Below are 14,071 nucleotides of genomic sequence, written 5' to 3'. Positions count from 1 at the left end.
ACAAAAATAATAAAGTATCATTTGTGTTTCTAAATGAAGGAAGTATAAAGAATTATTATTTAATCCCCTTAAGAAAAAATGTTGGCCAGGCACAGTGGCTCATGCCTGTAATCCCAGCACTTTGGGAGGCTGAGGTGGACGGATCAGGAGGTCAAGAGATCGAGACCATCCTGGCCAATGTGGTGAAACCCTGCTATCTACTAAAAATACAAAAATTAGCTGGTCATGATGGCGTATGCCTGTAGTCCCAGCTACTCAGGAGGCTGAGCCACAAGAATTACTTGATCCCGGGAGGTGGAGGTTGCAGTGAGCCAAGATCACGCCAGTGCACTCCAGCTTGGCGACAGAGCAAGACTCCGTCCCAAAAAAGAAAAAGAAAAAATGTTTACCATTATCTCTAGCAATGATTATTTCAGTATTTCAAGCTGAAGTTATAAAATATCCCTTTAATAGCCTGGGCAACATGACAAAAACCCATTTCTACAAAAAAATAATAAATAAATAAATACAAAAATTAGCCAGGTATGGTGATGCATGCCTGTAAGTCACAGCTACTCAAGGGGCTGAGGTGGGAGGATTACTTGAGCCTGGGAGGTCAAGGCTGCAGTGAGCTGAGACAGCCTTAAAATTTTTTTGATTTGTCGTCATTTTAAAAAAATAGGAGATTTCACACTTACGCATAAAAATCTAGATTTCTAGCTTCTTGAAAATCAGGTTGGGTGCAATGGCTCACACCTGTAATCCTGGCATTTTGGAAGGTTGAGGTGGGAGGATTGCTTGGACCCAGGAATTCAAGACCAGCCTGGGCAATGCAGTGAAACCATGTCTCTATTAGTTTTTTTTTTTTTTTTTGGAGACAGAATCTTGCTCTGTCACCTAGGCTGGAGTGCAATGGTAACCTCCGCCTCCTGGGTTCAAGCAATTTTCATGCCTTAGCCCCACAAGTGGTCGGAATTACAGGCACGAGCCACTACACCTGGCTAATTTTTGTATTTTTAGTAGAGACAGGGTTTCACCGTGTTGGCCATGTTGGTCTCGAACTCTCAACCTCAGATGATATGGCTGCCTCTGCCTCCCAAAGTGCTGGGATTACAGGTGTGAGCCACCACACCCAGCTTAATTTTTTTTTTTTAAGTCAAAGGAACTGGAAACACTGGGCTTGCATATTTCTTTTGCAAGGGATAAATATTCCTTTGTGCTTATCATAAAAATGGTCAATTTTATTAATTTATGTTATCTATTTCACCCCTAAAAGCATCTCAAATAACACCTTTGTTTATGAGGTTAAAATCTGAACTAAGAAAAGTAAGATAAGGCCGAGCGCGGTGGCTCACGCCTGTAATCCCAGCACTTTGGGAGGCCGAGGCAGGTGGATCACGAGGTCAAGAGATCGAGACCATCCTGGTCAACATGGTGAAACCCCGTCTCTACTAAAAATACAAAAAATTAGCTGGGCATGGTGGCGCGTGTCTGTAATCCCAGCTACTCAGGAGGCTGAGGCAGGAGAATTGCCTGAACCCAGGAGGCGGAGGTTGCAGTGAGATGAGATAGCACCGTTGCACTCCAGCCTGGGTAACAAGAGCGAAACTCCGTCTCAAAAAAAAAAAAGAAAAGTAAGATAGAGTAAAAATGTATACTAGTTAGGGAAGGATGTTTGGTTCCAAAGCCAAAAAACAGGTATACTGATGAGAAGCCCAAAGGAGATACCAATAATATCTGAAATTAACCACTGGGTTCAGAGAATAACACAGAGTCTCAATTCATGTCCCAAGGCCAGTACTAGGCCATTAATATGAATATTCCCAAAAGTCCAAATGTGCTTTCCAAGGCTTCCTCTTCAGTTACACCATTGAGAGCTCAACTGCCTTGAGCCTTGAGATAAATACCAACATTAGCAGTAATAACTACTTTAAATTTTTGTTTGTTTGTTTTTAAGAGACAAAGTCTCACTCTGTTGCCCAGGTTGGAATGGTGCAGCGGCTATCCACAGGTATGATTCTAGTACTCTACAATCTCAAACTTCCAGACTCAAGCCATCCTCCTGCCTCAGCCTCCTGGTAGTGTGCAACACCATGTCTGACTAAAATGGTTTTTTGAAATGAGAATTCCTTAGCAAAATTTACAAGTGTATAGGAAAACAATGAAACTTCCTTCCCCAAAGTATTACCTCTTCCCCTTTTGACCTTGATAGACTCCCTGAAGAATCTCCCAGAGGTGGCTTAATAACCGAATGTTCTGATGAGCTGTGGAAGTAGAAATTCAAGTAAAGTTTACTCTGTGTATCAAAACAGAAACTAAATTAATTTACCCTTTCAAACACTAATTTTTCTTTTTAGCAAACAATCCAAGCTGACTCCAGTTACTCTCTGGAGACATTCATTAAAATATGCTCTAGATTCAGCGGCACCAATGACAGTTTTAAGGAAGAGATGAAAAGCCATTCTGGAAAGAAAATTAAGTCAAAAGTCGACATATTTTGGAGTGAGATGTCAAGTACGCTTCCCTTGCTTAGTTCCAGAATCCTGTTTGCTATGCTTAAATCCAACCCCAGACAGGACACTGGAGAATGCTCTTTAGGAAAATTATCCCACCCAAGAGAAAAACTATCAGAAACTTACAGTTAAGGGTTCCTTAGCAAAACAACCACTTAATCACTTTTTGTGAGCCCAACAGGCAGACAGATCTACCCATATATGTAGCCCTTTCTTCCAATCAGCTTTTAAATGTTTTATGTAGTATCATAAAATATAATAGAGACGGGGTCTCCCTGTGTTGCCCAGGCTGGTCTCGAACTCCTGGGCTCAAGCAATCCTACCGCTTCAACCCCCCAGGTTGCTGGGATTACAGGTGTGAGCCACCACACTCAGCCAGCTTTTGTTTTAATGCCTCACTGTTTACAGCCAGCCAAAACTTTCTAGATACCTGAAAAAAGCCTCCTAGATAAAAGGTAGAGACTAAAATGAACAGAGAGAGAAAAAGGTAGAGAGAAAAATGAACTTGGCAGAAGAGAGGCAATTTAGGGAACAAAAGCTACAAAAATATAATTTAAGTCCTTAGATATAAGAGGAAATAATGGATTAGGGAAACAAAAGCAAGCTCTATTTAAAAAAAAAAAAAAAAAAAAAAAAGGACAAGAAATTAGAGAATAAGAAAGACCTCTTAGAAAATTAAAATATGATGGTAGAAAAAAAAAAATCCATAGAAAATGGAGGTAAGGAAATTGCTAAATAATATTTTTTTAATTTCCTAGAACTTAAATTTCCAATGTAAAAAGGGCCCATGAAGTACCCAGCAGAATGAAGAAAAACAGACTCACTCTAAGGTCTATTTTCTATATCATCGTGCAGTTTCAGAATATCAGGGAAGAGAAGAACCTGAAAAATTTCAGAGTAGAAAGAGCAATAAGCCTCACCCAAAGAATGAGAAATTAGTCAGCCTAGCTAACATGGTGAAACCCCATCCCTACTAAAAATACAAAAATTAGTTGGGCATGGTGGTGTATGCCTGTAGTCCCAGCTACTAGGGTGGCTGAGGCACAAGAATCACTTGAACCCAGAAGGCGGGAATTGCAGTGAGCCAAGATTGTGCCACTGCATTCCAGCCTGGGCAACAGAGCGAGACCCCATCTCAAAAAAATAAAAAATAGTAAAAATAAGGAATCAAAACAGCATCAGACTTTTAAATCAGAACACTAAAACTGGAAAATCATGTAGCAATGCCTTTGAAGTAATGAGGAATGATTTTCATCCTAGAATTCTATACCCGGCAATACTAACAAAAAAAGGTGGAAATATATAGCACACACATTTTTAGAAAGGCAAGGTCTCAGAAACTTCACCTCTAATTATCCCTTTTTAGGAAACTGTGAGATGCTAAAAACAGGGAATCTAATAAAGAGATGAGGCAAAGGAAATCCCAGGGGAACAGTTAGGAAAGTCCCAGGATTCTATCCAGACCTACATAAGGTGATCAAAAAACAGAAAATATAAAGTGAAGCAGGAGTGATCCTGGAGAGACATCTCCCAAGGGGAAAAAAATGGAATAGAAAAATTTCTGATATTTTTTACAATAATAAGTTTTATGATTTTATAATTCTATTAAAGCACTTATAGTTTAGTGATAAATATTAAGAAAACTAATCATGTACAGACACATGTACACCAACTTGAGGCAATAACTGTCCCCAAGAAAAACAAGAAGTTATATGAAAAAGAAATATATTTATATTGCACTACATGACCCAGTTGTAAATAACATTTACAAGATCATAGTAATGTTAACACTGATACTGATTTTTTTTTGTTTGAGACAGAGTCTTGCTCTGTCGCCTAGGCTGGAGTGCAGTGGCATGATCTCTGCTCACTACAACCTCCGCCTCCCAGGTTCAAAGCAATTCTCAGCCTCCCAAGTAGCTGTCTCAGCTTCCCAAGTAGCTGGGATTACAGGCACCTGCCACCATGCCTGGCTAATTTTTTTGTATTTTTAGTAGAAACGGGGTTTCATCACGTTGGCCAGGCTGGTCTTGAACTCCTGACCTCATGATCCACCCAGCTAGGCCTCCCAAAGTGCTGGGATTACAGGTGTGAGCCACCGCACCTGGCCTGATACGGATTTAAACAGAAATTGATATATACTAAAAATAAGGGGTAGACAAAGTGAGGGTGTTATGCATGAAGAGTATGGTAGGGAATGAATGGACAGCAAAAACAGTAATGAAGTATGTTATTCAGAAATGTGGAAATATATAGCAAAAGGCTGGGTATGGTGGCTCACACCTGTAATCCCAGGACTTTGGGAAGCTGAGGTAGGAGGATCACTTAAGCACAGAGTTTGAGACCAGCCTAGGCAACACAGTGAGATCCCACGTTTTAAAAAAAATTGTATGTATATATATCAAAAGAAAAACCATATGGGTTGAAAACGGCAGCCAACAAGAAATAAAACCATGGACAAAGATGGGTTTTATTTTAAGCCTTAGTACTACTTGTCTTTTGAAATCATGTATGTATACTACATGGACAAAAACAAAAATTAAATTTTAAAATGTGAATTATTGTTTTGAAAGTACTCAAAACGACTACTATGAAAACTGTAATAAAAAAGCAAATATTAAAAAAACAAAAATTCAGAAAGGAAGCAAAAATTAAACAAATGTATGCTCTGAAATAAAACTAGGTTTTTGACACTAATTATTTATAAAGTGAACTCCTGTAAGCATACAAGTGCCAAAAGCAAGTTATGCATTTTTGTACTTAATCTCAGCCAAAAGCTGGGAATCTCATGTTGTACATTTTTTAATGAACCACCCTGCAAAGTGTTTTATGCTAAGAATAAAGAAAATGCTCCTTAACTATTCCCACTGCATAAATTAACACTTGTATACTAATTATAGCAAGATAAAAATTTTCCCTGAGTAGTGAAAATGTAAATACGCAGTCTTCCACTGCTGTAATTGCCAAAGTGGTCAACACTGCAGTACAGCTGCAATCATTCCACCATATTGTAAAACATCTTCCTATGCCCTGAAAGTTTGAATTTTAAGATTATTTGTTCAAAGATGCCAATTGAAGAAAAAAGAAAATCAAGGAGATTTAGAGATTCTAAAACTGTAGATTCTCTGAGTAGGATGGCTTATAAAAAATATAATCGCCTTGGTGGTGATGAGGAAGCAGAAAGAAAAAGAGAAGGAAAATGAAAACTATAAAGAGATTTAGAAGTTGGTAAAAGAGAACATAGACAAATGAAGGCATTAGAAAAAAAATACCGGTAGGCAGTAAGCTCTCAAAACTTTTATTTATAAGGCTCTAAAGTGAAGTTCAACCTTTTATTCATTAGTAGTAAGTTAATATTTCCAAGTTTTACAAAGTCAAGCACTTACATTTGGCTTCCACAAGGTGATTCCTCCAGAAAAGGTATGTGATTTGTTGATCCAGGATTACGAGGAGTGCTTGTATGAATATTTGAAGCATCATGTGTTAATCTCTGACTAGAGTCTTGGGGTGGTGTAGTAAAACTAGTCACAGAAGAACTATTAGATCCATTGCCTTTGCTCCCATTACATTGCTGGTTGAGTGTTGATACCTCATTACCAAGGCCATCCATTCCAATATTTAATTCACCGAGCTTTTGAATGGACCTATAAAATTAAACAATGTAATCATTTTAAAATAAAAACTTAATTGCATTCCTAATATATACAAGATTAAAAGTCTGAAAAGGTAAATATATGCACATATAATCTATTGCAAATTTAGTATTAAAAGTTACATTATCAACTTAAGACACAACCATGATAGTGAAAGAAGATCCATATTTTCCCATAGTATAACACTAAAGAAGATAGGTATAATGGGCATTATAGACTTTTTTTTTGGAGACAGGATCTCGCTCTGCTGCCCAGGCTGAACTGCAGTGGCGTTATCATGGCTCACTGCAGCCTTGACCTCCTGGACTCAAGCAATCCTCCCACCTCCCATGCATAGCTGGGACAACAGGTGCACACTATCATGACCAGCTAACTTTTTAAATTTTTTGTAGAGACAGAATCTCGCTATATGACCTAGACTGGTCTTGAATTCCTTCAAGCTATCTTCCTGCCTTGGCCTTCCAAAGTGCTGGGATTACAGGCATGAACCACTGTGCTCAGCCAGTATCAAAGACTTTTAAAAAGCAGCTTTTATAATAAAAATAGAAAAAAAAATCTGTTTCTTCCCCAGTAAAACTTTGGTTTAATTTTCCATTTAAAATTCAATTTTCAAAGAGTCAATAACAATACCACCACTACCAAAATTGCTCATCAACAAAACAAGTCATTTTTGTTCCATCTGTCTCAAGTAATGTTATGTCAAGTAAGAAATGCATGACTTGACTAGGCCATGATGAGTAAAAAGTCAAGTAGCATCCCTATTACTCCACATGCACTCATTCATTCGTTCTACAAATACTATGTGCCAGTCTCTGATCTAGACAATTGGGAGATAAAACAGGGAGCAAAACAAGTTAGCCTCAGGGCCTTGCCCTCAACAAATACTCTCTATTGCCATAGTCTGACTCCTTATGTTGTATCAGGCAACAAAGGGCACAAAGAGGAAGCTACACTGATCTCAAGATTTAGACTCATGGGCCAGGCACAGGGGCTCATGCCCGTAATCCCAGCACTTTGGGAGGCCGAGGTGGGCAGACAACTTGAGGTCAGGAGTTTGAGGCCAGCCTGGCCAACATGGTCAGACCCCATCTCTACTAAAAATACAAAAGTTAGCCAGGTGTGGTGGCAGACACCTGTAATCCCAGGTACTCAGGAGGCTGAAGCAGGAGAATCACTTGAACCTGGGAGGTAGAGGTTGCAGTGAGCAGAGATCACACCATTGTACTCCAGCCTAGGCAACAGAGCAAAACTCCATCTCCAAAAAACAATTTAAAAAAATATTTTGACTCATGGCCAGGAGCAGTGGCTCACCCCTATAATCCCAGCACTTTAGGAGGCCAAGGTAGAAGGATTGCTAAAGCCCAGGGGTTTGAGATTAGCCTGGACAACAGAGGGAGACCTTGTTTCTACCAAAAGAAAGAAAAAGAAAAACTTAGCCAGACATGGTGGCGCATGCCTATGGTCCTAGCTACTTGGAAGGCTGAGGTGGAAGGACTGCCTGAGCCCAGGAGGTCAAGGCTGCAGTGAGCCGTGATCACACCACTGCACTACTGCCCCAGCAACAAAGTGAGACACTGTCTCAGAAAAAAAAAGAACAAAAGAAAAAGATTTAGATGCAGAAATAGCCCAGCATCACTTTCTCCAGATAAGAGTCAATATAAGAAAGGACTAACACAGGGAGTATAATTGTTGAGACGTGTTGTGGCTCGTGATATTTTTAAATTTTCCTACATTAAACATTGTGTTATATGTATTTTTAGAGTTTAAAAAATACTTTTAAAAAAGCAGTTTAATATTATTAGAGGAACTGTTAGCCTTTACTAAATATTTATCAGTTAAAAATTGTAATTAGGTGGCATTTCTCGAATTGTGTTCTGTGAAACACATTTCTTGTGCAATGTACATACATCTTTTTATGCTCCCTATAAAAAAGGATATGAGGGGGCCAGGCGCAGTGGCTCATGCCTGTAATCCCAGCACTTTGGGAGGCCAAGGTGGGCAGATCACAAGGTCAAGAGATCGACACCACCCTGGCCAACATGGTGAAACCCCATCTCTATTAAAAATATTTTAAAAATTAGCTGGGCATGGTGGCACGCACCTATAGTCCCAGCTACTCGGGAGGCTGCGGCAGAAGAATTGTTTGAACCCAGGAGGTGGAGGTTGCAGTGAGCCGAGATCACGCCACCACACTCCAACCTGGTGACAGAATAAGACTTCATCACAAAAAAACAAGGATATGAGGTCAAATAAATTTGGGAAAAATGCTAAGTATAAAAAGCATTTAAGATACTAACACAGGCTGGGCACAGTGGCTCACATCTGCAATCCCAGCACTTTGGGAGGCTGAGGTGGGCAGATCACCTGAGGTAGAGAGTTCAAGACCAGCCTGGCCAGCATGGTAAAACCTCGTCTTTACTAAAAATACAAAAATTAGCCAGGCATGGTAGTGGACGCCTGTAATCTCAGCTACCTGGGAGGCTGAGGTGGGAGAATCACTTGAACCTAGGAGGCAGAGGCTGCAGTGAGCCGAGGTTACGCCACTGCACTACAGCCTGGGCAACAGAGTAAGACTCTGCCTCAAAGAAAAAAAAAAAAAAAAGCTAATACAGCATTTTAATTCTCTTAAAATGGAGATGGATAGGGGAGAGGCTATAATTGTCAAATCAATGATGCCAATTATTAGTATTAGTAAAAACAAAAGATCAAGAGGTATAAAGTAATGATACAGTACTAGTAATAAAATTCCTATCATGCTATACTTAATTTTTTTGAATAAGATCTAATTATATAACACAACTTATTTCTCTTTTCTTTTTTTTTTTTTTAGACAGAGTTTAGCTCTTGTTGCCCAGTCTGGAGTACAGTGGTGCAATCTCAGCTCACTGCAACCTCCACTTCCCGGGTTCAAGCAATTCTCCTGCCTCAGCCTCCTGAGCAGCTGGGATTACAGGAATGTGCCACCATGTCAGGCTATTTTTTTTTTTTTTTTTGTATTTTTAATAGAGACAGGGTTTCACCATGTTGGCCAGGCTGGTCTCGAATTCCTGACCTTGTGATCCGCCTGCCTCTGCCTCCCAAACTACTGGGATTACATGCATGAGCCACCGTACCTGGCCTTCTCTTCTTTCTATGCCCCTCAAAAGGAAGAAACAAAATTTAAATCTGGGAATAATGATCTGCTGCATGAGTAATTTGGAATAATAAACATTAAGAGGGAAAAGTACATTTTAATTTATAGATTCTATCTCCATTCAATTTGTCCTTGATACTAGGTATTGTAAAGCCCTAGTAGAGGCTCAAGCACATAAAATTAAAGAGTTCTAGAAAAAAGAACTAAACAGCCAGGCGTGGTGGCTCACACCTGTAATCCAAGCACTTTGGAGGCCAAGGCAGGTGGATCACCTGAGGTCGGGAGTTCAAGACCAGCCTGACCAACATGGTGAAACCCCGTCTTTTTTAAAAAAAAAACAAAAGAAAAAAGAACTAAACAAAAATATATTAAAGCGTTAGAAAACAGAATAGATAAGAAAAGGTTAAGAGAATGACAAAATTTTTGAGAAACTAACTTATAAAAACTTAGGATAAACATCAACAGATTAAGGAGACGACCTACTGAATGGGAGGAATATTTGCAAACTATTCATGCAACAAAATACTAATATCCAGAATATACAAAGAACTCAAACAACTCAACAAGAAAAAAACAAATATTAGCTGGGCGTGGTGGTGTGCGCCTGTAGTCTCAGCTACTCAGGAGGCTGAGGTCAGAGAACCACTCGACCCTGGGAAGTGGAGGTTGCAGTGAGTTGAGAATGCACCACTACACTATAGCCTGGGTGACAGAGCCAAACTCCGTCTCAAAAAAAAAAGAAAGAAAGAAAAATTTCATTAAAAGGTGGGCAAAGCATATGAATAGCTATTTCTCAAAAGAAGACATACAAATGGCCAACAGATATATTTTTTAAGTGCTCAAAATCACCACACATCAGAGAAATGCAAATTAAGACCACATGAGATATCATCTTGCTCCCAGTCCGAACGGCAATTATTAAAAAGACAGGCTGGTTCAAGTGCAGTGGTATTGATAACTAATTGATCACAACCAGTTACAGATTTATTTGTGCCTTCCCCACTCTCACTGCTTCACTTGACTAGCCTTAAAATACATACATATGTACCTACATATAAAAAGACAAAAAAAAAAGATGGTGAGGCTGCAGAGAAAAGGGAAATCATACATTGTTGGTGAAAATGTAAGTAAGTACAGTCATTATGGAAAACAGTATAGAGATTTCTCAAAAAACTGACAAGAGAATAATCATTTTTTTTTTTTGGAGACGGAGTTTCGCTCTTGTTACCCAGGCTGGAGTGCAATGGCGCGATCTCGGCTCATCACAACCTCCGCCTCCTGGGTTCAGGCAATTCTCTTGCCTCAGCCTCCTGAGTAGCTAGGATTACAGGCACGCGCCACCATGCCCAGCTAATTTTTTTGTATTTTTAGTAGAGACGGGGTTTCACCATGTTGACCAGGATGGTCTCAATCTCTTGACCTCATGATCCACCCGCCTCGGTCTCCCAAAGTGCTGGGATTACAGGCGTGAGCTACCGTGCCCGGCCAGAATAACCATTTAATCCAGCAATCCTACTACCAGGTGTCTATCCAAAGGAAATGAAATCAGTTATCAAAGGCATACCTGCACTCACATATTTATTGTAGCACTATTCACAACAGCCAAGGTACAGAATCAACCTAAGTATCCATCCATGAGTAAACGGATAAAGAAAATGTGACACATATATACAATGGAGTACTATTCGATCGTAAAAAAGAATGAAATCATGTCATTAGCAGCAACATGGATGGAACTGGAGGTCATTATCTTAAGTGAAATAAGCCAGGCACAGAAAGATAAATATCATATGTTCTCACTGATATGTGGGAGCTAAAAAATTTGAACACACGGAGGTAGAGAGTAGAAAAATAGGTAACAGACTGGAAGGGGTGAGTAGGGGAAGAGAGAAGATGAAGAGGAGTGGGTTAAAGGGTACAAACATACAGTAAGATAGAAGGAATAAATTGAATGTTTGATAGCAGTATAGGATGACTATACTTAACAAAGATGTATTATTGTACTTGGGTGATAAACACTCTAAATCCCCTGATTTGATCACTACACATTATGTCTATGTAACAAAATTTCTTATGTACCCTATAAATTTGTACAAATAAAAAAAACGTGGCCAGGTGCAGTGGCTCATGCCTGTAATCCTCGCATTTTGGGAGGCCGAGGCAGGCGGATCACCTGAGGTCAGGAGTTTGAGATGAGCCTGATCAACAGGAGAAACCCTGTCTCTACTAAAAATATAAAATTAGCCGGGTGTGGTGGCACATGCCTGTAATCCCAGCTACTCAGGAAGCTGAGGAAGGAGAATCGCTTGAACCTATAGGCAGAGGTTTCAGTGAACTGAGATCATGCCATTGCTCTCCAGCCTGGGCAACAACATGTCTTCATCTCAAAAAAAAAAAACAAAAAAGGCTGGGCGCAGTGGCTCATGCCTGTAATCCCAGAGATTTGGGAGGCTGAGATGGGCAGACCACCTGAGTTCAGGAGTTCAAGACCAGTTTGGACTACATGGCAAAACCCTGTCTCTATAAAAAATACAAAAATTAGCCTGGCATGGTGGTACATGCCTGTAGTCCCATCTACTCAGGAGGCTGAGGCAAGAGCTTGAGCCCAGGAGACAGAGGTTGTAGTAAGCCAAGATTGTGCCACTGCACTCTAACCTGGGCGACAGAGTAAGACCTTGTCTCAAAAAAGAAAAGTTTAAAAAATAAATAAAAATAAGCATCCTTTCATATTTATGAACCTGGTTATCCTATGGATTTTCATAACATACTTACCTTTTAATGTAATTTTAAATTCTAATTGCTAAAGAAATTGAAAATAGTTGTTTAACAATAAATATGCTCTAGGCCAGGCATGGTGGCTTTGCCTGTAATCCCAGCACTTTGGGAGGCCAAGGCAGGTGGATCACCTGAGGTCCAGAGTTTGAGACCAGCCTGGTCAACATGGTGAAACCCTGTCTCTACTAAAAAAATTAGATGCAGTCCCAGACACATAGGAGGCTGAGGCAGGAGCATTGCTTGAACCTGGGAGGCAGGGGTTGCAGTGAGCCAAGATTGTGTCATTGCACTCCAGCGTTGGCAACAGAGCAAGATTCTGTCTCAAAAACAAAAAAATAAATATACTCTAAACTAAACCTAAATTACAAGAAAGAATTTAAATTCTAGGCCAAGTATGGTGGATCACACCTGTAATCCTAGCACTTTAGGGGGTCGAGGCAGGAGGATTGCCTGAGCTCAAGAGTTCAAGATCAGTCTGGGCAACACAGTGAAACTTTATCACTACAAAAAATACAAAAACTAGCTGGTTGTGGTGGCCGGAGGATTGTTTTAGCCTGGTAGGTGGGAGGTGAAGGCTGCAGTGAGCCGTCACCACATCACTGCACTCCAGACTGGGTGACACAGCAGGACCCTGTCTCTAATTAAAAAAAAAAAAAAAGGCCGGGCGCGGTGGCTCAAGCCTGTAATCCCAGCACTTTGGGAGGCCGAGGCGGGTGGATCACGAGGTCGAGAGATCGAGACCATCCTGGTCAACATTGTGAAACCCCGTCTCTATTAATACAAAAAAATTAGCTGGGCATGGTGGCGCGTGCCTGTAATCCCAGCTACTCAGGAGGCTGAGGCAGGAGAATTGCCTGAACCCAGGAGGCGGAGGTTGCGGTGAGCCGAGATCGCGCCATTGCACTCCAGCCTGGGTAACAAGAGCGAGACTCCATCTCAAAAAAAAAGAAAAAAAAAAAAAAAAGAATTTAAATTCTATTTATGAATGTCTTTAAAGGAAAAATGAATCTTCCTGAATAGCTTAGCTTTTTTTCTGAGGAAGTACACTGTTAACTACTATTGGGGAGGAGGATCATAGAACCTTGCCATTTCATCTTCTCACTGCTAGATAGCTGCTTTCACTGCAAAATAAGTTGGTCAGAAATTCAAATTGCATCCATGACTTTTATAGCTATGAAGAAAACATCCAAAAACCAGAAACAGCAATTCATCAAATAAGAATAATTCTGACAAGCCACTGACTTGATCAGAGGTAATAAGAAAATGATTCCCAAACTGGATGTTTAGAGGCCTACTTAGACTCTTGAGACTACCAGTTTAAACAATCCTTGTGTGAGCCAGGTACAATGGCTCACGCCTGTAATCTCAGAGCTTTGACAGGCTGAGGCAGGAGGACCACTTGAGCCCAGGAGTTCAAGGTTACAGTGAGCTATGATCACACCACTGCACTCCAGCCTAGAGTGACAGAGTGAGACTCTGTCTCTATTTGAAGAACAAAAAGGTCAGGCACAGTGGTTTACATCTATAATTCCAGCACTTTGAGTGGCCAAGGCAGGTGGATCATGAGGTCAGGAGTTTGAGAGCAGCCTGACCAACAAGGTGAAACCCTGTCTCTACTAAAAATACGAAAATTAGCCAGGCATGGTGGTGCGCACCTAATCCCAGCTACTCAGGAGGCTGAGGCAGGACAATCACAATTAGCTGGGCATGGTGGTGTGCGCCTGTAATCCCAGCTACTCAGGAGGCTGAGGCAGGAGAATCGCTTGAACCCAGAGGCAGAGGTTGCAGTAAGCTGAGATAGCGCCACTGCACTCCAGCCTGGACGACAGAGCAAGACTCCATCTCAAAAAAAAAAAAAAAAAAAAAAAAAAGAGCCAGGAGTGGTGGCTCACACCTGTAATCCCAGCACTCTTGGAGGTTGAGATGGAAGAATCCCTTTAGCCTGGGCAGTTGAGGCTGCAGCGAACCGAAATCAGATCGCACTACTGCACTCCAGCCTGGACGACAGAGTAAGACTC

The 14,071-nt window shown here is 40.6% G+C and overlaps 1 protein-coding gene across 3 annotated transcripts in view; it reads right to left on the bottom strand.

Moving 5' to 3' along the window:
• WDR47 (WD repeat domain 47) overlaps nucleotides 1-14,071 on the bottom strand; it is a 74,958-nt gene that overhangs the window by 17,141 nt on the left and 43,746 nt on the right. For all 3 annotated transcript variants that reach the window (XM_012468036.2, XM_012468038.3, XM_064372743.1), the window contains 2 exons: nucleotides 5,879-6,136; nucleotides 2,168-2,243 (listed from right to left, as the gene is read on the bottom strand). In XM_012468036.2, coding sequence (XP_012323459.2) covers nucleotides 2,168-2,243; nucleotides 5,879-6,136 — 334 coding nt within the window. The remainder of the gene's footprint in view (nucleotides 1-2,167; nucleotides 2,244-5,878; nucleotides 6,137-14,071) is intronic.

Source organism: Aotus nancymaae, unplaced genomic scaffold (assembly GCF_030222135.1).
Source record: "Aotus nancymaae isolate 86718 unplaced genomic scaffold, 86718_ANA_hifiasm-v0.15.2.pri h1tg000007l, whole genome shotgun sequence".
Classification (NCBI taxonomy): domain Eukaryota; kingdom Metazoa; phylum Chordata; class Mammalia; order Primates; family Aotidae; genus Aotus; species Aotus nancymaae.
Note: the sequence above shows the minus strand (reverse complement) of the source record. Positions and strands in the feature narration are given on the sequence as shown.